Source organism: Columba livia, chromosome 1, assembly GCF_036013475.1.
Source record: "Columba livia isolate bColLiv1 breed racing homer chromosome 1, bColLiv1.pat.W.v2, whole genome shotgun sequence".
In the NCBI taxonomy this organism is placed as follows: domain Eukaryota; kingdom Metazoa; phylum Chordata; class Aves; order Columbiformes; family Columbidae; genus Columba; species Columba livia.
The window spans coordinates 88,965,203-88,992,305 of NC_088602.1; the positions used below are offsets into that span (position 1 = coordinate 88,965,203).

At 41.7% G+C, this 27,103-nt stretch overlaps 1 protein-coding gene across 4 annotated transcripts in view; it reads right to left on the reverse strand.

The window, feature by feature from the left end:
* APP (amyloid beta precursor protein) overlaps positions 1–27,103 on the reverse strand; it is a 222,680-nt gene that overhangs the window by 47,701 nt on the left and 147,876 nt on the right. For all 4 annotated transcript variants that reach the window (XM_065065694.1, XM_065065681.1, XM_065065689.1 and 1 more), the window contains 5 exons: positions 26,204–26,337; positions 18,287–18,361; positions 17,024–17,182; positions 4,293–4,421; positions 2,197–2,296 (listed from right to left, as the gene is read on the reverse strand). In XM_065065694.1, the coding sequence (XP_064921766.1) occupies positions 2,197–2,296; positions 4,293–4,421; positions 17,024–17,182; positions 18,287–18,361; positions 26,204–26,337 (597 nt within the window). The remainder of the gene's footprint in view (positions 1–2,196; positions 2,297–4,292; positions 4,422–17,023; positions 17,183–18,286; positions 18,362–26,203; positions 26,338–27,103) is intronic.

Sequence of the window (27,103 nt, forward strand, 5' to 3'; positions counted from 1 at the left end):
TTTATCTTTTTAATGAGAGTTGTAATGTTTCTTGGGGATGTTACAAAGTGCAACTTTGTTAGTATGTTACTTCTCCACTAATTCGGCAGCTGTAATAGATTTCCTTTTCCATGAGTTTAGGAAGAGTACAGAGACTAAGAAACTGAATAATTTCAGAACAGAATCTGAAACAGACTGATCAGTGCTCCAAGTTAGAAGGATATTGTCTCCTTTAACAGATGGGAATGACCTCAACAAACTTTCATTAAAACTGATATGCAAGCCCAAGTATACAGCCAAGGTTATGAACAAGGAGAATGTTGATACTGAAAGAGAACAGACTTTCTTGTCATTACTGAAAACTATTTTATCTAGTACAGCCCAGGTCTGATAGTGCTTTCTTCAATTTTTGCTGCCTGGTAACTCCCAGTATGAGAATTATTTTTCATCGCTTTAAACTTTGCAATGCTTTGAAGAATTTTTAGTATAACCAAACCCACAAAAAAATCAAGGTATGGAAATGTACTTGAGAGACTGATATACTTCTTTTGAGATATTTTAGCTTCTCTCATCTTATTATGAAATAATATCCTACTAATTTTAGGCTCTTTTTCCCCCTAAAAATTAGTATTACATTTGAGATTAGGAGTCAGATTTTTGTAAACCACTTAGCAGTTAATAGACTTCTGGTCCCATGCCACTTCAAAGCCTCTGAAATTCCCATTCCACTTCCATATTTAGGAGGGAGAAGAAAATTTAGAAGAATGTCCTCACCAACAAGCACTACCATTACCAATAACAGAAGAAATAGAAACTTCAAGCAAAAAACCCAAGGGAATGATAGTGCTGCAGAAAGAAAACAAGCTGAGCATCTTGAAGACCTAACAATATTGGCATCTCTTTTGCTACAGAAATGATATGCTTTCAAATGATCAATAAGGTGTTGATTTTTCTTCCCTGAACAGCTCTCTACAACTACATACTGAGATTGCTGATTATGCCTTGTAACTGTGGAGCACAGAAGCACAAGGTGAAGGATAATGACTAATTCAGCTATCTCTTTGTTTCCTCCCAAACTCTTCCCCAACTTCCTGATCTCACCCCCATCCCCTTCAAGCTACCTCACAAGCAGAAGCACTTCTTCTCCCTAATGTGTGCTTTGGACAAATGAATCCCCCACTCCTCTCTGTCCACTCCCTCCCTGTGTCCTAATGCATCCTAATTCTCACCGCAACAGCATGCCTCCCTCTCCTGTGTTTTGAAGACATCAATAATTTACGTAGTCAGCCGAAGCTGGTTATTTGTGAAACTAACCCATTAACTGCCATTTGGCAGAGTATTACATCTTGAGAAAAAAAAAGTTGTTCCAAAGACAATGACCATCCCATCTCCAGCATTTGCATTCATCCATGCATTACTTTTCTTAAAGAAGCACATTAGCATCATGATGTCCAGAGCTGTGGCTATATCTGAAATTAATACAGGCTAAGAGAACTTTCCTAACTGCAGTTGCATCACACAGCAGAGTTCTAATGCTGTGATGGAGATGTCTCTGTTGCAGCAGTGCCACAGCCAAAAGCAAAACGCAAATGAGAGGAAAGACCATTCTCTCTCACAGCTCTCCGCTGGGACAGCACTTGAGGAAGATGCAGACATGGGACTGTTGCTACCTGACTGGTCCACAGCCCAGCCTGCGCACTGGAATAATGGGAGCAGAGGAAACACACATTCGACCAACTAATCAAGAACTCAATGACCAGTAAGATACTGCCAAGGTGCACTTAGCAACTTCCAGTTGATGCTTTTCTCAGATGTTTGCATCTGCAACTAACTTTTTAGCCGGGGGATTTCCAAAATGTCTACATTAGATGACATAAACACTTAGCATATAAATTAAATATCCAAACTTGGGAAGGATTTGCTAAACACCATTGTCAATAGCTGCTTCCATATAGCTTGGAGGCTTCAAATGCAAATTAACATATTTCAGGGAAAACATTAAGAATAATATGATGCTGCTGCATGAATTATATAAGATTTGTCTTCCAAATAATCATTATAATTTAATTTATAATGTAAGAACATCAGTAAGTTTACTCTCCTATTTTTCAGCTGGGATAGTATATCAATAGGACAAGTAAGATGCTGTATTTTTGCTTTTGGTGGTAACTCTTCACAGAAATATCTCCCTTTTTTCTACACTAATAGTTTACATACCGACTTCATCCTGGATCTCCTCTGCCACAGCAGGTACATTGTAGAGGAAGGAGAGAGACTGGTTCATGCGTTCATATATCACACGTAGATGTGTCATAACCTACGGAAATAAAAGTATTTTAAGGTGGGAAAGACTACTGCTAATTATTACAAATTTTCTACATTATAGAGAGCAAGACCGTTTTCGCTTGTGCTAGGGATAAAATTTCAGTATGCTCTAGGGACTGAAACTGTAAAATCCATTGCAAAATTCACCTCTCTCCTACAGCTGCCACAAAAATGGTGTTCTAGTTGCTCTTTCGTAGTAACTACCTGAAATCCCATGGGAATGCAGTAATTTAAAGCAGAGTTTACATGTGCTGTGAGGCAGAGCATGTACACAAGCAGCCATTGTGGCAGAAATCCACAGCCTCATTTATCCTTCAATAACACTTACATTTGCCCACACCCGTAAGTTTCCACATAACACACAAGCCAAGTGAGGCACAATGACTGTTGCATCAAAACGTGTCAGCTTTTTTTTTTCCTGTTAACCTAATATTACAAAACAAAGCAGCTCTTTCTGAAATTAAAAAAAAAGCTCCAATTTCCTAGGTAAAAACATTTAAAAACATTTGCAAACATTTTCAGCTGAAAACAGAAATATTTCCACCTAGAAGCATTAGTGTACTATCTCATGTGATTACAAGTCTGTTGCCTCAGGTTCCCGCACACTGCTATGGGTTCAGTCACGACATCCCATGATATAGACTCCCCCAGGGTGCCCTCCACAGGTGTCACCTCTCTTCAGTAGAAACAGAAACTGAGGTGCCATCTTAGAAGACTGACAGGGCAATTAGGCCTAAAGAGGAAAACGGCTTGTGGAGAGCAATTTCGTGGAAGAAGAGTAAAATTTCTTCAAACTGAAATACAGTATTTATGCTTTGGAATAAAATATTTCATTTTCCATTTTCCACTGAAAAAAATTCCCCATCAGATCCTCCAACCTACATTCCCCCAAGCTCCTGGCAATTCAAGAAGCAAAGATACTGTAGAAATACCCATTCCTATGATGATACCATAAGCAATTCACTGCACTTCTCCTACCTAAACGTCAGTGTTCATTTTTCATCTGTGCTGCCACACAAGCTGTAGCCTGCAAAACTTCACTGCTTTTTGTTACTAAATAATCCAGTGTTTTAAAAACTAAACCTCATGTTTTTCAAGACAGCATGACCTCAATGTACAAGTATGGCTGGAATAGATGTTTGAGAAGTCTAATATGCAAATTGTGCCATTCAGAGAGATATATGGTTTTGATTTGGCTTTTCGTTATGCCAGTCAGTTCAAAAACTGTGGATGGAACACAGTGCTTCCCATTGCATCCTGCAGGTGGATCAGTGGCTGATTCTGCAGATTATGGCATGTTTTTTTACAGCTTATCCATTATGCCTGCAATTTTAATTGCCTTTTTGTAAGCCTTTTTTCAGTCTTTTTTTTTTCTTTTATTTTTCACCCTCCATGATTCACAAAGACAACATAAAAGCTCTTCCAAAACATACGCGTTGAGGACTGCAGTAACATTCAGCAGTTAAAATGCCACGAACTACAGTGCCTATTTTGAAAGAACATGTTAAACTCAAGTGCCTCGCAGTAATCACATTTATAGGCACTACAAGTACCTTTGCAAGGATGACAGGAAGGTTGGTTGCAGTCAGGTGGCTAAACCATTCTGGTTCTGCCATTTCAGCTGAGGGAAGCATCATCACGTGTGGTCTCTAAATCTATTACTGACATTTTCCCAAACATATTATTTACCAAAGCACTAATAAAGGCTCTGGGCATTAATGCACTGGAGGGCTCCTCAGGAAATGCTCATGACTGACTCACTGTCTGGACAGACAGAAAACCTGCTTTTCAGTTTTTCTCAGAATACAAATTATACCCACCCTACTCCTGCATAACTTTGCCCTAATCTTCTGCCAAAAAGCAGATCATTTTTTATTGCATGTAGCTGCCCACAGAAGGGAGTCAGGTATTTTTGAAAAAACAGGTGCACAGAAGTTTCACAATGGTTATGAACAAACATGACCCCATTAATCCTCAGTGGAGATTACCTGAGATCTGATTTGGGCAGCTTTCTTTGGGTCTACCATGCGGACATGTTCAAAGTGTTTGAGAGTATGCTGTCTGTCCTTCTGCTCAGCACGCACATACTTCTTCAGCATGTTGAATACGTGACGAGGCTACAGGGAAAAAATAGAGGAAAAAATCAGTTTAGTTTACAATAACATGGTTTAGTTCCTTGCACTGGAGATGTAACCCAAACCAAAAGCACTTGGCCAGTTGGTGTCTGCAGCTACCTTTTGAAGGCAGGTCTGACTACTATAAAGAACATCCACCCACTCAAGCCATTCAGCACGATGCACCACTGAATAGTAGTTGTAGGGAGTAGGAATGGTCCCTGGAGAGGGTGTTCAGATTTCCCCCCTGACCACAAGGGTAAGTTGAGCTACTGCATTTCCTTGTCTAAGTGCTGTACTATTGCCCCAACAAGATGGCAAGTGCCACCTCAGCATGCCAGTTAATAGACACCTAACTTAAATTTGCCTTGGCCTTTGCTTCCATTCTCCCCATCGCTTCACTCCGCCTCTCACCTAACTCAGGAAGTCCCCATGCTCCCAGCTTTGCAGTCTTCACCACCAGGCAAATCCCTCCCAGAAGATCTCCTGGAACCCGGACTCCATAAGAAGCATTTCAAAGATTCCCCATATATGCTCTATTATGCTGAATACTCAACCAGTATCAACATCCATCAACTTCAGTTAAACTTTAGCAACAGGAAAGATTACAACCGGGAAGTTTTATCCCCAGTAAACTGAATGCACACATTCAGATTCAAATCAGAAGGTAACTTGCCCAACAGCTGCACAGAAGATCATGCAAAAGCACTACTTAATCTAAGCCAAGGAATAATCAGCAGACTTGAATGCAAAACTTAATAAAAGGGCAACCCACTTGGTTCTTCTGAAGGTACTCAGCTTTGGTGACAGATCTTGTAAAAATCTTAGTGTATATATATACTGCAAGTGATTTTAACTAGTAAAAACTACTAAATAGATGCCTTAAGGCATAAAACTGAATACGAACAAAGGAAAGGTCCATAGCTGAAGCAAACAAGAAAACATACACAGACAAATGGTAGAGAGTGAAGGCCAAGAAATTGGTATTTTTATGTACTTTTCAACTCCATATAATAATACAGTGCCAAAACAGGGAAGTGTTCTCTAGCCTTCAGCTAAGACATTAACTTTTAACTCTGTGTCTACAATGGATTCTGGAAATCCACTCCAACTCTTCATGTGCTGTTGTGCTTGTGCATCCCACCTGAAGCTGCTGAGCAGTGATAACCATGAAGTTACGGTAGGTGAGAAGAAAGGGCAAGGTGACCTTACTGTGCAGTAAAGAATGAGCAGAAGTGGTAAACAGCTGGTCTGCGCCCTGGCCAAGATACAGAGGACAGGGTGGGCAAGTGACAAAATAAGCATCAGAGGCTTCATGCACAGATTTCTGAAGCAGGAAGAATCGTGGGTGAAACTGAAGCTTTAAGACGACTTAGATCCATGGACAAATATAGAGCCTAAACTAATTTAACATTTATGCAAGAGATTAATAACTAAGCTACATAGCTCAAAGATTTAAGAATCTCTTCATATCAAGAGAAGTAACAGATTTAAAAATGTCCAAAGACAGTAAAACAAAGGTTATTTGAAGAAGATTTGTCAGATAGAAATAGATGTGAAGCCATTCCCTACCAAAGGATTAAACTTAGTGGCAAGTCCTGGATCAAACTGCAAGGAACTGTGGCCAAGTGTTGCAAAGTAAGTAATCCTCACAACATTATGGTAATGGCAAAACAAACTGAAATGTCAACTGTAAAGCTTTGTAGGAACAAATGCTAGAAGACCAGAAAGCTTAACAACAAGAAAATTTTGGAGACAGAAAATGTTGTTATCTTTCCTTGCCCCCAAGACACATCAAGATAGCAACTTTGGGCAGACTGGAGAGAGAAAATCTCTCTTCAAGAGATTTTCCAATTTAAGTGTCATGTCTAACACCAGAAGGACATATATTTTGTTTTCCTCCAGTATGTTTGTAGTCACTGCAGTATGTCAATGAAACTTTTACATCAAGAGTCACAAGCAGATTTGTTAATAGGATAACAACCTTAAAAATACCTGTCAAATACCACTAACAGCAGCAGTCACTTTGTTCAGCCTGGAGGAGACTGAGGGGAGACCTCATGGCGGCTACAGCTTCCTCACAAGTGGAGGAGGAGGGGCAGGCGCTGATCTCTTCTCTCTGGTGACCAGTGACAAAACGCGAGGGGATGGTGGGAAGATGTGCCAGGGGAGGTTTAGGTTGGACATGAGGAAAAGGTTCTTCCCCCAGAGGGTGGTGGAGCACTGGAACAGGCTCCCCAGGGAGGTGTCACAGCCCCAAGCCTGACAGTGTTCAAGAAGAGACTGGACAACGCCCTCAGACACACGGTGTGAACTGTGGGGTTGTCCTGTGCAGGGACAGGAGTTGTACTCGATGATCCTTGAGGGTCCCTTCCAACTCAGGACATTCTACATTTGAGCATTTATTCATTTGAGCACTTGGGTAAACTGGTTCACCTTTTGTGCCTTTTACAACACCGTGAAATGCCCCAAACTTATCACTATAAAGCAAAAATGGATACACATGCCTCTGCCTTGTCTGGCCAAGAAATCTTCCTGTGACAGCAGCAGAAAAGCATAATTCAAATACAGGGCAATGCAGAAAAAACATTAAGCGCAAGGTGTTTCCTTACAGGGGCTGTGACATTGCTTTTTCTCAAGAAAAACAAACAAACAAACAAACAAACCCACTAGAAACTCGCTGTTTGTCCCAAAGTCCCAGTCTCAATGGGTCAGGTCAGACCTCCAACCTTCTCAACAGCTTTGCAGCGCTACTGCCTCACAGCTTCAGGGCCGTGGCTGAAGGCCTAAACTACTGGAGCTGTTGACATGCAATGACAGCAGCTCTCCACTGTGCTTTGTGTACCCGACTGGGGTGGTTACCATAAATAAGGACCAAGTTTTATAGCTAAATGCAACTTTAACAGTAAAAACAACGAAAGAAAACAAAGAATGAACATTTTTTCCTCAATGCCTAGAGCTGTAGACCTGCTGCTTGCAAAGTTTAATAAATTTCTGTATCAGCAAAATTAACTCTCACCCTCAAGTCCCACCTCTCTAATGCATTACACACACATTATCCTTTAAATGCCATTATGCAGTGAAATGGTTCTGCTTAAAAATCCCACCCATACAAGCACTTTTTGCAGAGGTACTTCCAGCAGGATTCCCCTCAAATCTAGCACAATGAGCAGTGATATGAACTCTTGTGATGGTGGAGCAGAGGGATCAAAACAAATGGTCAAGCAGTAAGGAGAAGGAAAACTTCACAGGCTGAGGAGATACAACCAGACCCTGTGTCTGAATCTAGTATATCTACAGCCATCTATTACCTGGACCCTAGGCAGGAACCCTCATATTACATTATAAATGAAAGTGGTGCTATTGTCAGATAAATTAAGGTTCTGAGGCCTGAGCTCTGGCACTGTCTACAGCAGAAAAACAAAGGGCTGACACATCCCACAGCCAGCTTGGTGAGTCTCTCTCTTTACAAGTAATGTACCAAACACCAAACTTCATTAAAAATTTGGGGTTTGGTGCTTGAAATTCTGCTGCGTGTCTTGCCAGGGAAAACTCAATGTATTCATATGTATAGTCAACTAATAAAAAAAAAAAATCTTGCGGAATAACTAACTTTTATCAGCCACCAGGGGCTACCTAAGCTTCATGAAATAATTCCACTATTTGCAGTGTCTGTACTTGTTTTGTTGGCTTGTTTTTTTTGACCTTCCCCTGAAAGCCACCAGGATACTCTCAACATGGCTTTTGTTATTTCCATGTTTTTAGTCACCCTGGCCGATGCTGCTGTCAATTATCATTTATCCCATGACGAGAATGGCCAGTGGCTTCCTAAGGAACAGGATCCAGCACCAAACTCAGAACGCGTATTATTTCACGAGTCCTCAGTCTCACAGCGCACGTTCACTGTTTAGTCAAATGCAGGAAAAAAGACAGAATGCATCTACTAACGTTCACGGTGGGCAAAGCGGGGTGAAGCACTGTTGGTTATTGGTAATTTAAAATCCTGTTTATGCTGAAAAATGTTGTCAGAATATTGTTTTACAGATAGATTTTGTGAGCATATTGGGATTTGCCTGCATTCATGCAGACAGATTCACAGACTATGTATGTGGTCTATGTAGACTATCTAGGCCAGGGGTGTGAAACTCATTTTCACCAGGGGCCATATTAGCCTTGCGGTTGCCTTCAAAGGTCCCAATGTAATTTCAGGACTGTATAAACGCAGGAGTTTATACACCCCTAAAATTACATTTGGTCCTCTGAAGGCAACTGTGAGGCTGATGTGGCCCCCAGTGAAAATGAGTTTGACACCCCTAATCTAGGCCTTCTACCCAAACTGTAGGGAATACGCTTACTCTCTTATTTGGAAGATAGTTCTGTGAATATAAATATGCAACAGGGCAGAGTTAAGAACCTGTACTGCAATGCCCTGGTTTGAAAGCTTAACTTGGTAGTCCTGACAGCTGGTTAATAGTTTTCCAGCTGTACAAGACATAAGCCCCAATGAAGCAGAAACTGCTGATGGCTCCTTGGCTACCTGGTGGTGAGTTCCAGCTCCACTGACTCTGGAATCAAGTGCCTTTATTTCAGGTGGCATCAGTGTCAAGATAAAGTTACTCCCATACAGGAATCATATATGTGATTGAAAATGCCCCAAAGATTTCTAATAAATGAAGTACACAAACATAAATACATATATATGTATATATATGCAGGCAGATGCACCCCCTATGAACTCTACATTGATCCTAACCTACTATTTCAGATTTTAAGGGAGTGATGAAACAGTGCAATTTCATTGCGCTTGGAAAATGGAAACATCAAATGTAGTTTGGACTGCTACAAATATAACTTAGACTCTCCCCATGGAAATCCAAAATACTTAGTACAGAGAAACAACCCAAAAATCATATCAAAGCACTTCTGTGTATTTAAAATACAACTTCCTGGCTCTGTGCCATGGAACTTCCAGGGGAAATTCTGAGCTGGCCTGTCATTTTGATCAAAATTCTCTCTAAATCAGAGAGGAAAGTTTCACAATGCTGTATTGTGCTATTTAATCTTGCCTTTAGAGAAAAATCAATCACCAGTCCTTTCTGGTTACTGCTCTTGAAATGTACAACAATCGCTTCTTTTCACTCACTTATTAGGAATGCCTAGTATACCACATTGGGTATGTATTTTACCTGCTACTAACTTGCAGGTCATGTTTGACACAGGCATAGTAGTTTGTTTCATGAGCATTCAAGACAGGCTGGCTAGGATGAATGCATGACTCTTCACTCATGAGTGATACAGAACTAACTCCCTGTCTAGATACCTGTCCTGGTTTTGTTAAAAACAAGTTTCTCTTTTAGTGAATTTGCCTGTCAGCTAAAGCCTTCTTATTAGCTGCATTTTCCTGAAAAGCTAGATACATGTTTTGGTAGACACAGCAATGGAGTGTGAGGTCACTGATAAGGATGGATGTACATCTCGTGAGAGGGGTGACAAGAAACAGGTGACCAAAAACTGACCAACTGAGTATTCCATCCCATTCATGTGATACTTCATATAAAAGTGAGAGACCATGAGGATCTCGTCCCTTTTTTTTCCCTTTTCCTTACGGTCGACATTAGGAGAGGACCTTGCGAATCGTCCCTGTGAACTGAGGCCTAGTGACAGACTGAATCCAGTTCCAGTTGGCTGCAGAGTCCAGTCCAGGACTTCAGGTGCTGGCCCTCCATCTGCCGGAGCAGTTGCCAGGACTTTCAAGACTGGTTTTGTGTATTTTGTATTATTTTCTCTATTTTTATTAGTAGCATTAGTAAAACATTTTTAATTTTTCCAACCCTCTTATCTCTGCCCTTCTTTCCCTCTCAATCACGTGTCCTTAGTGGGAAGGGTGGAGAGGGAGGGGCTGATAGGGGAAGCGGGGGGAGAAGGGGTTAACAATATATCTGCCACGGTTTTATTGCCACCCCACAATCAAACCTCAATAATACCTTTCATATGGAGTTAAAGATGCCTTCTCATAATTTCTGCTACTTTATAAGAAAACCCCACACATCACTATAATGGTACTCAAAAATACCCTTTGCTTACCCTCTCAAGGACCTTTCTTGGGGTAGAATAAAATGAAAATGAAAACAGTATTTGATTCCGTCTCATCATTTTCTTTTCAGGATCTGAACTTACTCAACTTTGACAAATTAAAACAAGTTTTGTTTCTGCTTATTTTTTTAAAACTTTACATTTTAGATATAATGAAACTGCCATGGTTTTGCAGAACTTAATACCCATCTGGAATTGCCTCTTCTGTTTTTAGTTTGCTTTTACAAAAAATCTACAGCAAGCCTAGGTGTACGACTATACCATATGCTTAAGCCTCCAGACTGGAGAAGAAAACAAGACAGTCTGGTTTTATTCACATTAAAGACTCAGAAGCTGCAGAACAACAGAGTTAGGTGACCACACTTCTCGAGGTCTGACCTGGTTTGAAAGCAGAGCTGAAATCCATGCCGCCTATTTCACAAAATCCTACCAAATCAAGTGTATGTGTGAAATTCCACGGCTGTAAATTTATGCGGTTAGAGGAGTAGAGCTAGAGGGTGGAGTACCAGAGCTGGACGGCTCTTTCCTCCTGCGCAGGGGGATTTTTATCACCAGATCAGCAGTGACGCTTTGGCCTGCCACCAACTGCATTTTTCCACAGAAACCTCCTTGGACTCAGGAAAGGCTTCGAGCTTCCTGAATGCAGAGGCACTGAGTAAGGGCCCCTCCGGAGATAACCCTCCTTCATGCCCAAATAGCCAAACTCGACCAGTTTCAACCCGCAGTGTGCTCCCTCCATTTGAACAGATACTGTTTCCGTAGCACAAAAAGTACCAGAGCAAGTGCTGAGGACAACAAGAAAAAAAACATGGCAAAAATGTCAGAGGGATGCTAGAGTTGATGCTCTATTTAGAAATAATTTACATTTCAGTAACATTGTGCTAAATTAGAAGCATTGAAAACTGATGTTAATCATTATATGCCTACTTTGTACAAAACGAAAGGCAGTTAATTACCTTTCAAAGTTTTCCTGTACATTTGCTTGCTCTGAAACCCTTTATTTCACCACTAGGACTTGGATTTCTTTCCTGTTTTTCATTGCACCCCCGCCATTGGCTTCCCACAGAGAATGTGCATCTCTTACCAATGAAGATTAAACAGGGAGACATAAATCCAGCAAAATTTGATATGCACGTGAAAGATAGAATATAAACAAATTATGGAATCAACCTGCTCAGGGAGAATGATGGATTTGAACTCCTCTATTTAGCTTGCAAAATGAAGGGGAAAATTTCCAACTGTTTTAAAAACTAGAGGCATATTGGTTCCAGCTGCCGCTAATCCTTCTTTCTGTAGTAAGGCCATCAAGCAGGATGAAACAATACAGTACATTTTGACATTGGATACTGAACAGCTGCACCCCATTTTCCAAGGCAACAAAGTATAGCAGCACAGCTAAGCGGTATCAGGAATCTGGGATGAGGATCAAATTTTAAGTTTCTGGGCAGCCTGCATGACATCGCTTCTGAGAACAGAACAGCAGTATTAATGTTTAGTTTTGCTCAGATTTGTTTTCTAGCAGACCTTGAAGCTATGCAATTTCATCTCTGTACACTCCCTGGCCCCCTTGCTGCCCAGAGCGGCACAATGAAACACTCCTCTGACACGGGCATTTGGCAATCATCTGATAACACCTGAAAAAAATCTGCTGTTAAAGTTTTTTGTCTTGTACAGAAGCTATTCATAAAAGATTCCCAGAATTTTGTAGTTTTAGGTAGGTGGCACTGAAAACCATCAATTTTCTAGCCATGTATATAAGAATGTAATGACTATGCTACTGGCCCAGACCAAAGGTTCCCCATATCCCATATCTTGCTATCCTACAAGGAAAGCCTCCTCCAAAAGAGCAAGTAAATGATGGTGGTACTTCTCACATAACCTTCCAGCTTCCCCCTGTTCAAGGACTTTCCAAGCTAGAGGAAGTTTCTCTCCAGCTTCCATGAGGAGGCTACCCCTTGAACACAGCACCACAAAATCTGTACACATACAGGAAACAGGACTTCCAAGTGGATTAGGATTTTGTCACCCACAGAGAACCTTGTACCACATCCACGATCAGTTTGACGTGTGCCAGACTCACTGTGTTCCTCTGATAAATGACCTGCAGGCACAGACTGGTCATGGACTTCCAGACATCCAAAAGCAAAACGAAATCCTGCTGCTTCAAGTGCTTTGCCAAAAGACTAAATAATCTTGGGAAATGTTCAAGTACAAGGCAATATGTCCAAGTGATTAAACCGCACATGGAAAATAATTTTATGCAAACACACACACATATCCATATACATTATATATACAAACCAGATTTACAGTAACCTGTCTGGGTGCAGAAGACATGAGAAGACATGCACTTCAAGAAAAATCCTAAATATTTTTTTCAATTTAAACCTGAATTCTGTCCTCATAACTTAAGAGAAAGCTGAGGAATTCAACAACTCCTTTCCTCAGTCTTCACTTGCAAGTTCTCTTCCCACACTTCTCAAGTGGAAAATTAACTGTAAGACAGGGACTGGGGAGCAAAGTCCCACTGTAAGTGAGGATCTGGTTCATGACAATCTAAGGAATCCAAACATACATAAGTCTATGGGACCTGATGTGATGCATCCCAGAGCCCTGAGGGAATTGGCTGATGTAGTTGCCAAGACACTCTTCATGATATTTGAGAAGTCATGGCAGTCAGGTGAAGACCCTGGTGACTGGAAAAAAGGGAAACAATGTACCCAATTTAAAAAGGGCAGAAAGGAAGCCTTTGGGAACTACCAGCCTGTCAGCCTCACCTCTGTGCCTGGGAAGATCATGGAACAGATCCTTCTAGAAGCTGTGCTAAAGCACATGGAAGACAGGGAGGTGATTCGAGACAGTCAGAACAGCTTCACCAAGGGCAAGTCCTGCCTGACCAACCTATTTGCCTTATGGGATGGAGTTAACTACATCAGTGGACAAGGGAAGGGCTATGGATGTCATTTATCTGGCCTTATGTAATGCCTTTGACAGGGTCCCCCACAAAATCCTTCTCTCTCAATTGGAGAGACTTGGATTTGATGGGTGGACTGTTTGGTGGGTGAGGAACTGGATTGTGTCACATCCAGAGGGTAGTGGTCAATGGCTCAATGTCTGGATGTACACTGGTGAAAAATGGTGTCCTCCAGGGGTCCGTACTGGAACCAGTACCATTGAATATCTTCATCAATAACACAGACAGTATGGTTGAGTGCACCCTCAGCAAGTTCATCGATGATACCAAGCTGAATGGTGCAGTTGACACACCTAAGGGACAGGATGCCATCCAGAGAGACCTGGACAACCTTGAGAAGTGGGCCCATGCAAACCTCATGAGGTGGAAGGTCCTACAGCTGCGTCAGGGCAACCTCCAGCATCAATAGAGGCTGGGGGATGAAGGGATTGAGAGCAGCCTTGCCAAGAAGAACTTGGGGGTACTGGTAGATGAAAGATTGGACATGAGCTGGCAATGTGCACTTGCAGCCCAGAAGGCCAATTGTATCTTGGGGTGCATCAAAAGGAACATGGCCAGCAGATTGAGGGAGGTGATTCTGCCCCTCTGCTGTGCTCCGGTGAGACTCCACCTGGAGTCCTGCATCCAGCTCTGGAGCCCTCAGCACAGGAGAGACATGGACCTCTTGGAAAAGGTCCAAAGGAGGCCACCACAACAATCGGAGGGCTGGAACACCTCTGCTGTGAGGACAGGCTGAAAGAGTTGGGGTTGTTCTGCTCCAGAGAGATCTTATTGCAGTCTTTCAGTACTTAAAAGGGGCCTATAAGAAAAACGGGGACAGACTTTTTAGCGGGGTCTGTTACAACAGAATAAATGGTAACGGTTTTAAACTAAAGAGGGGAGATTCAGGCTAGACATGAGGAAGAAATTTTTTACAATGAGGGTGTTAAAACACGGGCACAGGTTGCTCACAGAGCTGGTAGACGCCCCATCCCTGGAGACATCCCAGGCCAGGCTGGACAGGACTCTGAGCAACCTGATCTAGTTCAAGATGTTCCTGCTCATTGCAGGGGGGTTGGACTAGGTGACCTTTGAAGGTCCCTTCCAACTCAAACTATCTCTGATTCTAATCTGAAACAGGTGGTGGAAGGGGGTTCTTAAAAATATTTTTGGAGAAGTCCAGAAAAACCTCTCTTTTGTAAGATTACTTAACAAATCACCAGTAAGCTTATGACTTACTCTCACAAAGACAACCTGATTGCATCAAGTGTACTTTTACTTTATGAGGGAACCACCAGAGAAGAACGTATCTAGGGTATCAGAGTTGAATTCTCCATTAATCCCATTTTCTCTTTGGCTAGGCAGCCAAAGTTTGGGTTCACAGTGTATCCAGATTTCTGGCTCCATATCCTGCAAAGCAGTTAGCGGACTGGATTAATTTATTAGGCCGTGCAGCTACCATCAATCACTCCCTCAGGTTTCACCCTCTGCCCCGCAATAAAACCAGATAAATCCTCTTGCTGAATTCAAGGTCAGTTTTTCTTTTCACGTGCTTTGGCAAACATCTGGCCCGTAGTTCAGAGACATATGCCTGAACTGCCAGTAACTACAGAGCACACAAACAAAAGATGCTGAAGCAAGGGCAGTACCATCAACAAGAATGGCAAAGGAATTGTTTAAAGATCTTATCCTTCAAACAATTCACCCTCATTAGTTTTGAGATGAGTCGCTGTTTGGTAGCACCTTCAGCTGATGTCACCTCCATGCCTGCTGCCTGCTCCTTTCAGAATGCTTAGCTTTTGTTGGGATACAATAAAGGATGCACCTCGGACTTTTAACAGTACCTTTAACATCTATTTCTACTGGAGTCCTGCATCAAACGGTGTTCTTTGACACAGTCTTTCAGGCCTGATATTCTCCCAGTAAGACAGCAGACGTATTATTAGTTTAGATGTTCTGGGAGCTGACTACAAGCAACCCAAACATATAATGCAGGTTTTTTTTGTCCCACAGTTGTGTTAACATTTTTACTCCTTAAGTGTTCTGCAGCTGAACTTTTAAAAAATTTTTTTAGTGAAGAAGTCATCTGCGGTCCACAAACATGAAAGGTCAAGTTCTCTTGTGCTAAGAATAAAGTTGCACATTTTGACAGCTCTTAAGACCATTCTGCTCTCATGTGTGGTCCCCATCCTCACGTTCCACACCATCAGATACCTGCAGAACCAAGCTGTCAGCCTGATCCACACACAACTTGAAAACAAACCATTTTTCTGGAGTACTTTTCAGACAGGATTACATTTCCATGAGGCTCAACTTCACAGCAACAGCTGATTGGCTGAAGTCAAACATGAAACACCTGCAGTCAGCGTGTGCACTCACCTCATCTCACCCCCAGTTCTGAGCTGCAGACTCCATTTTCCCAAAGAAAGCTGCATCCCAGCCTGTAATTCACTCATCTGCCTCCTAAGGAGACACTCGAGTCCAAGCCCTTCACTACCCTCAGGACAGTCAGAGGTTACAATATGCATCCTCACACTTAGACCAAACAACATGTTCTACCAATTTAATACAGATTAACTTCATTTTCCACCAATTACTATGTTGCAAAACACAGATTAACTCTTAATACAACTACCCTGAAGTTTCCCCAGGACACTTGTACCTAAGTAAAAGACTTCTCTTTTACTTGCCACACAGTAAAAACAAGAGTTTTCCACCGTGGGGTGGAGAAAAAAGTTTGATAATGATAAAGAACTAAGATGATGATCACTTTTCCATGCTCAATAAATATGCAGGCTGCTCTGCAGAAGGAAATTCACTTAAAAGATGTAATTTTGCCAGGTTGCCTGTACTGATTTAACTCCCTGTGAGGCCAATTCAGGATCTAATGGCTACATCTTACACTGCTGACCCCAAAGTGTTTTAGTAACACACAGTTTTTTCCATCTAGTAAGTGTGCAAGGGACAGAGGTATATACAACATTGGACTGTTTTCCCACAGTGTTTGTGCAGATTCTCTTTTTCTGGAAGTCACAGACCAGTTATTTTGGTACTGAATACAGACATCACAGATACGCAGTCATTAAAAAGTCTATTCAATCCACATTCTGAACTTAGTTTTTACACCCACCGATAGCCACCACATCCAACACAGACAACTTCAAATTGCTAGCGTGCTATCTTCAAGCCATCCAACAACCATCACAAGATCCTTCACCAAACATTTTGACAGAAAATCACAACCACCATCATCCTTAAGCTCCATCTTGACATGATGAAGTATCCTACTGTCTATCACTTGGAGGGATGCTTCATCATCCTTCTGCAGGATCTGTGAAAGGCTACAATTTCTGACAACCAAATCACTTTCACGTTTTTCGCTTAAGTATCATTACGTATGTATCTATCCATAGGTATGTAGAGGGCATCTGTGCTTGTGCCTACATTTATGTACATACAAAGTCTAAACTTTTAACTTTCAAACTATTTGAGAGCTTTTGCCCCAGGACAACTTCAGTGATTTTGACACAGCTGGTAGAGCTTGTGGTATTGTGCTTACCCTGGGCGGGACAGTCTGCAGGGCCGTGATATAGTTCTCCAGAGCGATGCGGCGACGGTCATTCAGCATGGCTTCCACCCGTGCCATATGAGTCTCCACCAGCTGCTGCCTTTCATTTGCGGCTTCTTGTTCCAGTGATTCCACTTTCTCCTGGAAATGCTGAAAAAAACATCCATCACAACAGGAACACAAAGACATCAGCAGAGACCAGTGGGACATGAACATCTCTGTCTGCAAATCACCAAAATCTTTCCTCAAGTCAGTCTAACTTGGCTGCCAGGAAATCTGCACTGAATGCTCCTTTTACTGATTTCAGTGGGAACTCCTGATGCCCTGAATTCCTGAACACCTGGTCATATTTTATTAATCTAATCAAATATTCCTGACACATTCAGCACAACCACCAGCGAATCCTTCATTTGCCCCAAAACAGTGGTTCAGCACTAGAGAATCGTGCCTAGAGTGGGGTGGAATTTGGAAAGCGTATGTCCCCTGCCACCACGAGTCATTGACATGACTTCGCAAGTAAGTCTACATGCGTGAAAAAAATTCCAACCTGAACAGAGTCAGCATAATTTCTTATACACGGGCCACCAGGAAGAAAAATTGAGCCTAAACTTATTCCAATAAAGGAAAAGATTGACTGGGTAAAGTGCACAGAGAGCGGAGCTGTGGGATCTCATGTGCAAAGCAATCTGGTTCTGAATGTTACCTTTTTATAGTTTTGCATTGAAATCATTCTAGCAGTATTAAATAATACCTGACATAGCCACAGTGGGATTCAAGGAGTGTCTGGCTTGTCAGAATTTTTGAATTATAGTATAATTCTGGATAAAATAATTTTTGGCTGAGGGTTTCTTTCAGATAAAACTGATGGTGATTCCTTCCTTAAATCATGTTTTCCATCTCTGCTTTGAGCTTAGGTCCTGCAGCTTGTATTGGTTTATCACAGCCTAGATTTTACAAGGGACCCATGGGAACAGAGTTTTCAATTCTCGCTGAAGGAAAATCTACATTCAAGAAAAATTCTACTCCTCCAAGTAGTCAAGAGCAACATCCTGCACTGTTGTTCCAAGGACCAGCCGCAAAGTACAGAGACACCCAGCAGCCACTAGCAGCTGGGAACAAAAACAGAAACAGCAGAGACTAACATTAAATCCTCATGGAAGTACGTTTTAAAATTATATCACACCCAGCACCCCTTGTATTTTAACTGTGGCCTCAGATTTCAGATGGCAAGGTTATGGTTGTGTTTTCCTCTACCTGGATAACAGCTTTCTTGTCGGCCTTTGGCAAGTTCTTTGCTTGACGCTCTGCCTCTTCCCACTCTCTCATGACCTAAGGAAATAAAAGGAGCGTGACTTTCTTATTTTCCTCTCTTGTCTAGAGCTTAGCAACAGCCAAGCACTGCAGCTCTGACAGTCACCTTTTCATATTCCTCTCCTTCTTTTATCTCAATTTAAAAAGCAGTTACAACATTTAACAAAGGTGGGATCCTGTTATTAAATTAAACAAAGATGGTACTTCAGTGTCTGAACATCATGCCAAGCTCTCACAACTCCGCTGTGAAGCAATACAGCCGTGAACCAGCCCAAGCAAGGGACGTGGAGGTCTCTAGGGGTGAGCATACCAACCCCTTTTCATCTCAGACACAAAGGAAACCACTTCCATCTACTGTATGTCCTTGGTCAAAATGAGTGAATTTCAACACATTCTAACTGATGCTTTTTTTGGCACCACAAAGATTTTCAGATTTATTCAGACTATGTTGCTGGCCTTTGAGCTCGAGGGATCAAGAATTACAATGCAATTTTTGCGAGTCTCTCCAGAAACAGGTGTCCAACACTTCAAGAATTGAATATATTTATAACTCAAGTAAAAGACTGACAGAAAAATGATGTAGAAGAACTTTTGGTACCATTCATTTCAGCAATGTGAGAGGCCACCTCCTCCTGTAACACAAGGCAGTATTTCAATACTCAAGGAATGAGTTATTCTTAACTTGCTGTCTATGACATCTGAAACCTTCTTGTGGTCTTACTCAGAGACTTACTTCACGCCTAGACAGCAATCTCCTCAAGTAACACATTTTATGCAGGAACAATTGCTCTCACTGAATGCGATGCACACAAATAAGTGAGTTATTTGTAGGATTAGCACAATGTCAGAAGTTGACAGAAGAAACACCTAGAAGCAATTACTCAAAATGTGCAATTCTGTTCCTTTCTTTCTGACCACAAACCACACTGTCATACCATTTAAGAGAAATAGTAAAAGATAAGGTTTCCAAAAGGGATTTCAGAAAAGCTCCCAGTCCACATACATGACCGAAATTTTACCAAGACCAATGCCAAAGGCAGGACAAATTAAACCTGCTGTGTCTCATGTCTGGAAGTGAAGCTTCTACCACTCAGCTCCTGTCTCAGGCTCCTGAGCTTTCCCATGTGCTGGATGTTGCTTATCAGGGTCCTGATGGACAGACTGGAGAGCATCGCTGGTGCCTCAGGCTATCTGGTTGAGCCTGTGACTTTGAAAAAAACACTGAGCAACAAAACCTGGGCTCAAAGGCCACATGCACAAGTCCTGGTCCTTGAAATAGAATCCCTTCTCAGTCCTATGTAGGGCTGTAGACCTAACGATTAACCAGCATGGAGACACCTGCACTCAAGACTGACCCAATGTATGGGGTTTTCTTTTCAAATTTTCATCTTCCTTTTAACCCAAAGCCTGGGACTGTATTTCAAGACAGCAATAAATCAGTCACAGTAATAACAGACCAACTCAGTGAAATTATTTTACTGTAAGAGTTTCTGGTCTCAATAACAGCCCAGGAGAGTGGAGACATATATTTTGGGAAACTAAGGCAATGCTAAAAACTTTAGAGTGGAAAATTGTTGTGGTTTTGTTTGTTTGTTTGTTTGTTTGTTTTGGTCAGCTTCATGTCTTCAGCAGGGTCACGGTTAGACAGCAGTTGTAAGCACAAAGACCTGAAGTTAAGTACTTAGAAATCACAGCCTTAATTTCACTCCACTTTTTTACTGGGAACTGTGAGCTGAAACTTCAGTCTCAAGAACTGCACTACAACCTACACAAACTGGCAGCCTAAAAGTACCTCTTCAATTTACATTATCTTCTCATCAGACAAATATGCATTGATGTGCAAATTGCAGCCAAGCTCTAGGGAGGCAGGAAACCAAAGTTCACAAGGAGACAAGACAATTCATTTGCAAGGGGCTGCAATAAGCAGCTGACAACAGAGAACACGATGCACAGTGCACTGAAGTCACAGGTCACCCCACCACCAGTTACTTTCCCAGTACTTGGGCACAGAAGACGTTATTGCTTCTCTGGCAAAGCAGGACTAGAGGACATGAACCGACACCACAACTCAAGAGTACTGTGATGTGTTCTGGAAAAAACTTATTAATGCTCAGAGTGCTGCTGTGTATTGAGTGCACATTAGGTATTCACCTCTTAATTGTACGCTTAGGCCATATGATTGTGGTGGCTGAGAAAACTTAATTCGTGTATACAGGCAGCACCTTTCTAGAGACCTGAAATGTCACTGGTGCTGGGATGTGAACATTCCAGAAGACCCAGAAATTACTGCATTAATTCAGGTCATAAACTACAATGATGTGCTCAAGCTTGAGCACTGGCCTAGGTTAGCAACTTTATTATTTTCTTCTCCCTCCTCTCCTTTTATGTTTCCAAATCACATCTCTGACATCTGCTTAATACTCTTTCATTCTGAATGAGCAGTTGATGGGCTTTCAGAACAACAGTTTTCTTGCCATCTTTATCCCCCAAACTAACCCTCTGCTAATCCATATGATGAAAACAAGTATTGTGGATAATGTGATAAGGAGACCTTTGGCTAGACCAGGTCTCTGCCTGCTTTATTTCTCTAAACCTTTTAAGGCGTGGAAGGCAGGACGATAAACTGACAGCCTACAGAGCTAGTTGGGAGGGATGTAAATTATGGGCTTCAGAGTTCAGTTCTGGTGCAACAAGAATGAATGGTTTGTGAAAAACACAGAATGACACGGCTGTTCGCAGAAACAATATTCAATGTAAAGACCGCAGTAGTTGGGCTTTGAATGCCAATTTTTGCAACTGAGAAGAGTTCAGTGGTTGAAAGCATCTCTGTGTGCATGCTAACTAACTGAAGGTACAGCTGCCATACAGCTATGGGCAGCCACGCTGCCAGAGAAAACTCCTGCTCTCACCGAAGGTTATCGCTTTAGGGAATTACGAGTGACTAAGAAATATGCCGTAGCACACTGCAGGAAACCAAAGACAGGAAGGGAAAAAATCTGTACCCCAGGTACAGATCTGTAGAAAAAGGCTGAACTTAGCCTTATAAACCTACTCTCCTTCACCTTCACTTATAAACCAAACCTTCACTTAAAAACCTACCCGCCAAAAGCATAGACCTGTCGAAGCCAGACAGATTTATGACTCTTCAAGGCTGGGTGGCTTTGTGCAGGGAAAAGGACAACTCCTAGCTGAGATTTAAGAAGCAAGCCATTTCCAAGTCAAACTTCTGAAGAACTCAGGACTTAGTGCCTGGCAGTCTCCTTTTGAAACTGGGCTGTAGGGGACAGCAAGTGGGAAAAAGGAAGTACAAAAAGCATCATTCATTAGTAAGAGAGATGCTAAACGCAAAAATCTCATTATATGGACAATGGCAGAATGTACTCCAATTTTTTTACACTGGGGCACAGAAGTGTATCTGCAAGAGCAGAATTTATGACAGACATTTTAGTAACAGCATTCAGACCAGCCGAGGTGCTTGCCTGAAGGTTTTCTTAGCTAGAAGGTCAACCTGGGCCAGTGGAAGGTGTCCTTGCCCATGGCAGGGGGGTTGGACTAGATGATCTATAAGGTCCCTTCTGTGATTCTGTGGTGCCACTGGCACTAAGAACCAGCTGAAGATCTCTTCAGGATGTTTGAACTAGTGGCATGCAATGACCTGAAAGAATCTTCAACATAACACCAGTCCTGTTCAGGATGGTTGAGGACTGCAGTATTTTCAGATGCTTGTTTTGGAAATGAACTTTCAAGAAGCAAGACTATTCCTGGAGACAAGGTATCATTAAGTTTCTATCATAAGCACTGTACACACTGTGATTCCTAAAATGTTGTAAACAGCCAGAGGGGTTAGAGTAAATTATAGACACAAGGATGTCACAAGGTGTTTGCGGAAAGAAATGTATAAATATACTGCTCCCTTGAGTAAGGTTCAATATCTGGTTCTACCTGGCTACTTAGCAACTGTTTAAGCAACGGAGCTGTACAAATTGGGAAGAGAGAGAGAGGAAAAGACAAATTGTCCCAAAGCAGAAACAAGAACTACAACATCCTGCAATCAGTTGGCACAATCTGCCCCTGTTATACGTCAGAGAACAGGAAGCATTTAAAGGTTACATACCCATGCATTGCTGAATGGCTGTCCTGTTCGCGTGGGAATATAGCTTTGTTGTTATTTGGAGCAGCATTAATAATTCTTGAGAAAAGCTAATGTAATTCTCTTTACAGTACTGCCTAGGAATGCTTATAAGCCTCATTGCTCCAGGTGCTGCGCAAGATGTAATGGCAGAAAAATGTTCATGGTCTATAGTCTAAAGGGATCGACACTTAAGAGCAGAGGGATTAAAACAGTCTGAACCAGAGGTGCATCAGGCCATCGTACGAAAGGAGCAAAGAGAGAGAATCTTTTTGGAGCTGTGAATAATGAACTGACACATCCACCGACAGAAGCTGGGTCTCTGCCTTTGTGAATATCTTTATGCAAGAGAAAAAGAAACACGAGTTGTCAGAATTTCACGGTGAACAAAGGGAAATCTCAGTAAGAGGATATAGAGAAAATCTGCATGAGCCCTTATGATGTTTTTATTAAAATATTTCATTTCAATTTAATTTTTTCATTATAAACTTCCCTGCTCCTTAGATGATTATGTTTTATGTGAACTAGAATGCATGAGTATTTTTATTAGTTGATTGGCTGCTGCAACGTGTGCATCAAATCCAGTACCGCTTTACAACTACCTGCTTTATTAAAGAAATATCTGTTTTTAGTGAACAAGCTGATATATTTCTGATCATGACATTTATCAAGATTAAAGAATGATTTGATCACTTGATCATTTCCTCTCTATTTTAATAGAAGAAAAATGGGCATTTCTGTTCCTATATAAGCCCCAATTTCTGAGCTCTGAAAGAACTGGACTTTGAGCTATTGTTTGGGTAAATAAAAATGAATATGTTTGGTGCTGCTGGAGGACCTAGCTAGTGACTCTTATTCGCTAATTTTTTAATAATAAAATATTGTCAGCAAAATTTTACTAAATTAATTTTTATAGCATAGATTTTTTTAGCATAGTTTAGCACAGTTTTAAGCAATGAATAGCTTCAAATTAATTTTAGTTAAATATATATTAAGAATCTACCTGATTTTAAAGAAAATGTAAAAATAAATTTGTAAAAATAGATTTATTAAAAAAATGCCAGGAAAGCAGACCAGTGGTACGGGACACAGACACATCACAGTTTACATGAGGAACAAAACACAGAATGGTACACAGCTTTTCTACATCTCCGTAAGATCTTATACTTTTTAAACATTCGAAATATTAATTGGGAGGGGCTAGCTCAATGCTGTACAAGACATTATTTACAGAAAGGAAAATGATTTTTTAAAAACTTCAGTAAGTTATCTCTCTTCTTGAAAGCTCTGCAGGGCTTTTGTGTGCTTCAAGACATACATACTTTAAGCTGTGATTTCATAAGCAGCTTAAGCAAACTAAAGAACAAAGATCCTTTCTTGTTGATGTACTATTGTGTTGCTGTTTCCCAGGTCTGACTTAGCTTGAACTGGCCAGGGTCGGTCATCTTACCTTTTATTTTTGTTTTTGAAGAGTGACCTGGCAGGGAGATGAGGGAGCTGACCTGCCTGACCCCGCAGCCGCAGGCTCATTAGCGCTGACAGAAAGGATGGCTGGGAACATGCTAACGAGGGCAGAGCACACGCAGCACCAGCGTGATGTTCAGTCAAACCCTTGAACTGTGTTTGTGAGGCTGCCCCAAATGCGCACAGTAAAATGTGCTGTGCATTTGCCCAGAAGTTTTCTGATGCCATGGTTCAGTGCTTTTCCCAGTTAATTTTGCTGGCACTTTCTGAGTGCCTGTTCATTCAATTACCTCTTTTCCACAAACCATCAGCTTTGTAGAAAATGGAAAATACACAGTCCACCCAAATACCGCCCTTAATTACTCGGCTTAACCTTGGCACGGCACATGGGATTCCGGAGACAAACCCGAAACCACGGTGAGGATCTGGGGACTGTTCCAGGAAAACCTGCCTTTCACACCAATGCCATTCGCTTTCAGGACACCCACCCTGGCGGTGTTTGTTAACTGGGGCTGTTTCACACAAGGGGAGGCAATAAGGAGGTGAGGTCTGTGTTACCCATTGACCTGACCCTCCGCCTGCCCGGCTGGAGCAGGGCCTCTCCCTTTTTTTATTCCCAACCCGTCATCTCCAGCCTGAGTGCTGCAGCCACACACAAGTTTCACCAGGTAGAGGAGCGGGAGCGGGACAAGTGGCTCCCTGGGTGGGAGCAGAGCACATGGGTGTACGGCCAGCCCCTGCCCACTTCCCCAAGCTCCCCCAGGGCTCCATGCTGGTCTCTGCTGGGTGCTGTTCGTACCCACACTCACACCTTGGCCACAGGTCACTTTAATGCAGTTTTTAATCATCCAGAGGAAAGGAAATGATAACACTTTAAAAAGCATTAAAATGGGACTATTTTCTCTCTTTAAGGAGACGGCTTGTTTGTGCTACAACACTCCCCAAGCAGAGGCAGACCGACACATCTTCCTATTCCCACTGGACACAAGAGGGGAATTTTTCATTATGAGAACACTCAGCCATTGGAACAGCCTCCCCAGGGAAGTGGTGGATTCCCCAACACTGGGCATTTTTAAGATTCAGCTGGACAGGGTGCTGGGCCATCTTGTCTAGACTGTGCTTTTGCCAAGAAAGCTTGGACCAGATGATCCTTCTCGGCCCTTCCAACCTGGTATTCTATGCTTCTATGACTCTATCTATTGTCATATTCACAGCACATGGTTTGCACCCATCGGTGACTGCTCCAGGTAAGATGCCCTGCCCTGTTTATGAGAAAAGTGTGAGGCATAGCTACAGTGCCAGTTGACGGAGACTTATTCCAAGAACTGAATTTCAGGCTTACTCAAACATTTTAGCACAGAGTTAAAGGTTATTGTGTCAGTAATACACAGAAACGCTGAAAATACAACAGGGGAACAAAGTTATGAAGAAAAATTATAGTGAAATAGTTACACAGATTTATGCAGTGCATGTGAATTATACTACATTCATTTTCGAGGTTGTTCCATCCTAAAAAAACATGCACCACAGGCTTTCCTTTAAACCTCTTACATTTTTTCATTGTTATTAGTGCAGAACTGTGCCAATTTTTTATTGGCATCACTATTATAAACTATTTCTGAGAGACTAGATAGCTCATCTCTTAGTGTTCAACAGAATTAAAAACAGTGTACAGTTTCAGGCTACAGAAATCTTTCCAGCTAAAGGAAAGAAAAGGATTGATTCAGTTGGATTTTGGTTCAGTTCAAAGGCACTGATTTTTCCTCTTTTCTTTGGCTACAGACACATTTCACGTTACCTTGAGGCTCAAGACAATGCAAGCTCATGTTACCCAAGGGCATGGCCATGTATGCTTACACACAGATAACAAAGCTCATCACAAGCAACTTCCCTCAGCTGCTACAATGAAAGGATGACTAATACAGTGGTCAAGTTCTACACTTAGAAATAAGAATAATCTCACAAACTAAACATTCTTCCACAAAGATGAGAGCAATTTTTAACACACTTTTTTTTTTCCTGTTTAACAGCATAAGTAACTGTAGCAATTTATGTCTGCAGCTGCAACCTCACCATAAATGTATATCCCAGCCAGCTGAACTATTAGGCAGAGTCAGAAAGGCGGTAAATGATATATTTACAACACGGCAAATAAGCAGGGCAGCTGGCTAAAGCCTTGGGAAATAAGATGAGGGCGGGGATCCTGAGCATTTTATGACTTGACAGACAAAACTCCTGCATTTAGGAATAAAGAAATCTGCCCTTACCTGAGACATCCTTTCACGATGTTTAGCTTCAAGTCTCTCCTTGGCTTTCTGGAAACGGGCATGTTCATTCTCATCTCCAGGCGTCTCCAAGTACTTGTCAACAGCGTCAGGAGTGCTAGCGGCAGTGGTAGGGACTGAGATGAAATTTTGAGGGAGTGGAGAGAGAAGGAAGGGAGAAGAAAAGCAGAATGTCTACTTTAGTACAGGTAAAATTTAGTTGGATCAAGCAAGAAACATCTGGTCTAATTTCCATCAGAACAAACCCATTCATTTAACCTCAGATGAGGATATAAAAATGTTGGTTAGATACACATATTACGTACAGCAAATATATATAAATATACAGGAATTTCTCCCCCTTGCCTCATTTTATAAACCAGGAGAAACTCTTCAGAGTGAACAAAGCAATGTTATTCAAAAAGGTTTGAAACTGCCACCAAAGGAAAAATTCCAAGGAGAAAAAATAGCAAGCTTGGCAATGAATAAAGTACATAAACCAGCAGAAAGCCCTTTGCCAAGTCACATGCTTTGTGTATTAGTTTATTTTTAAAAGGTAAACCATAACACACACAAGTGCCAACGCAAGTATCTTCTAAAGCACCTACGGACCCCACAGAAGCCTAGCGAAATACCTCAAATCCTTCCCTCAGCAACAGTTTGGTCTCACAGATATTTACTTTATTTGAAATTACTTTGATTAAGAGAACCCCTCATGGATGCAGGAAACAATCAGCAAGCATGCACTAAATGCCAGTCACTCCTTTTGGATAAGCACACCAGTAGCACAAAGATCTGCGTGTGGGTTAATTCAAGCAAACTGAGAAAGAGTTCCTTGGCTGTGCAGTAACATCCAACAACCCCTGCAATAAGTACAGTAACATTTCTGTGCTAGACACATAA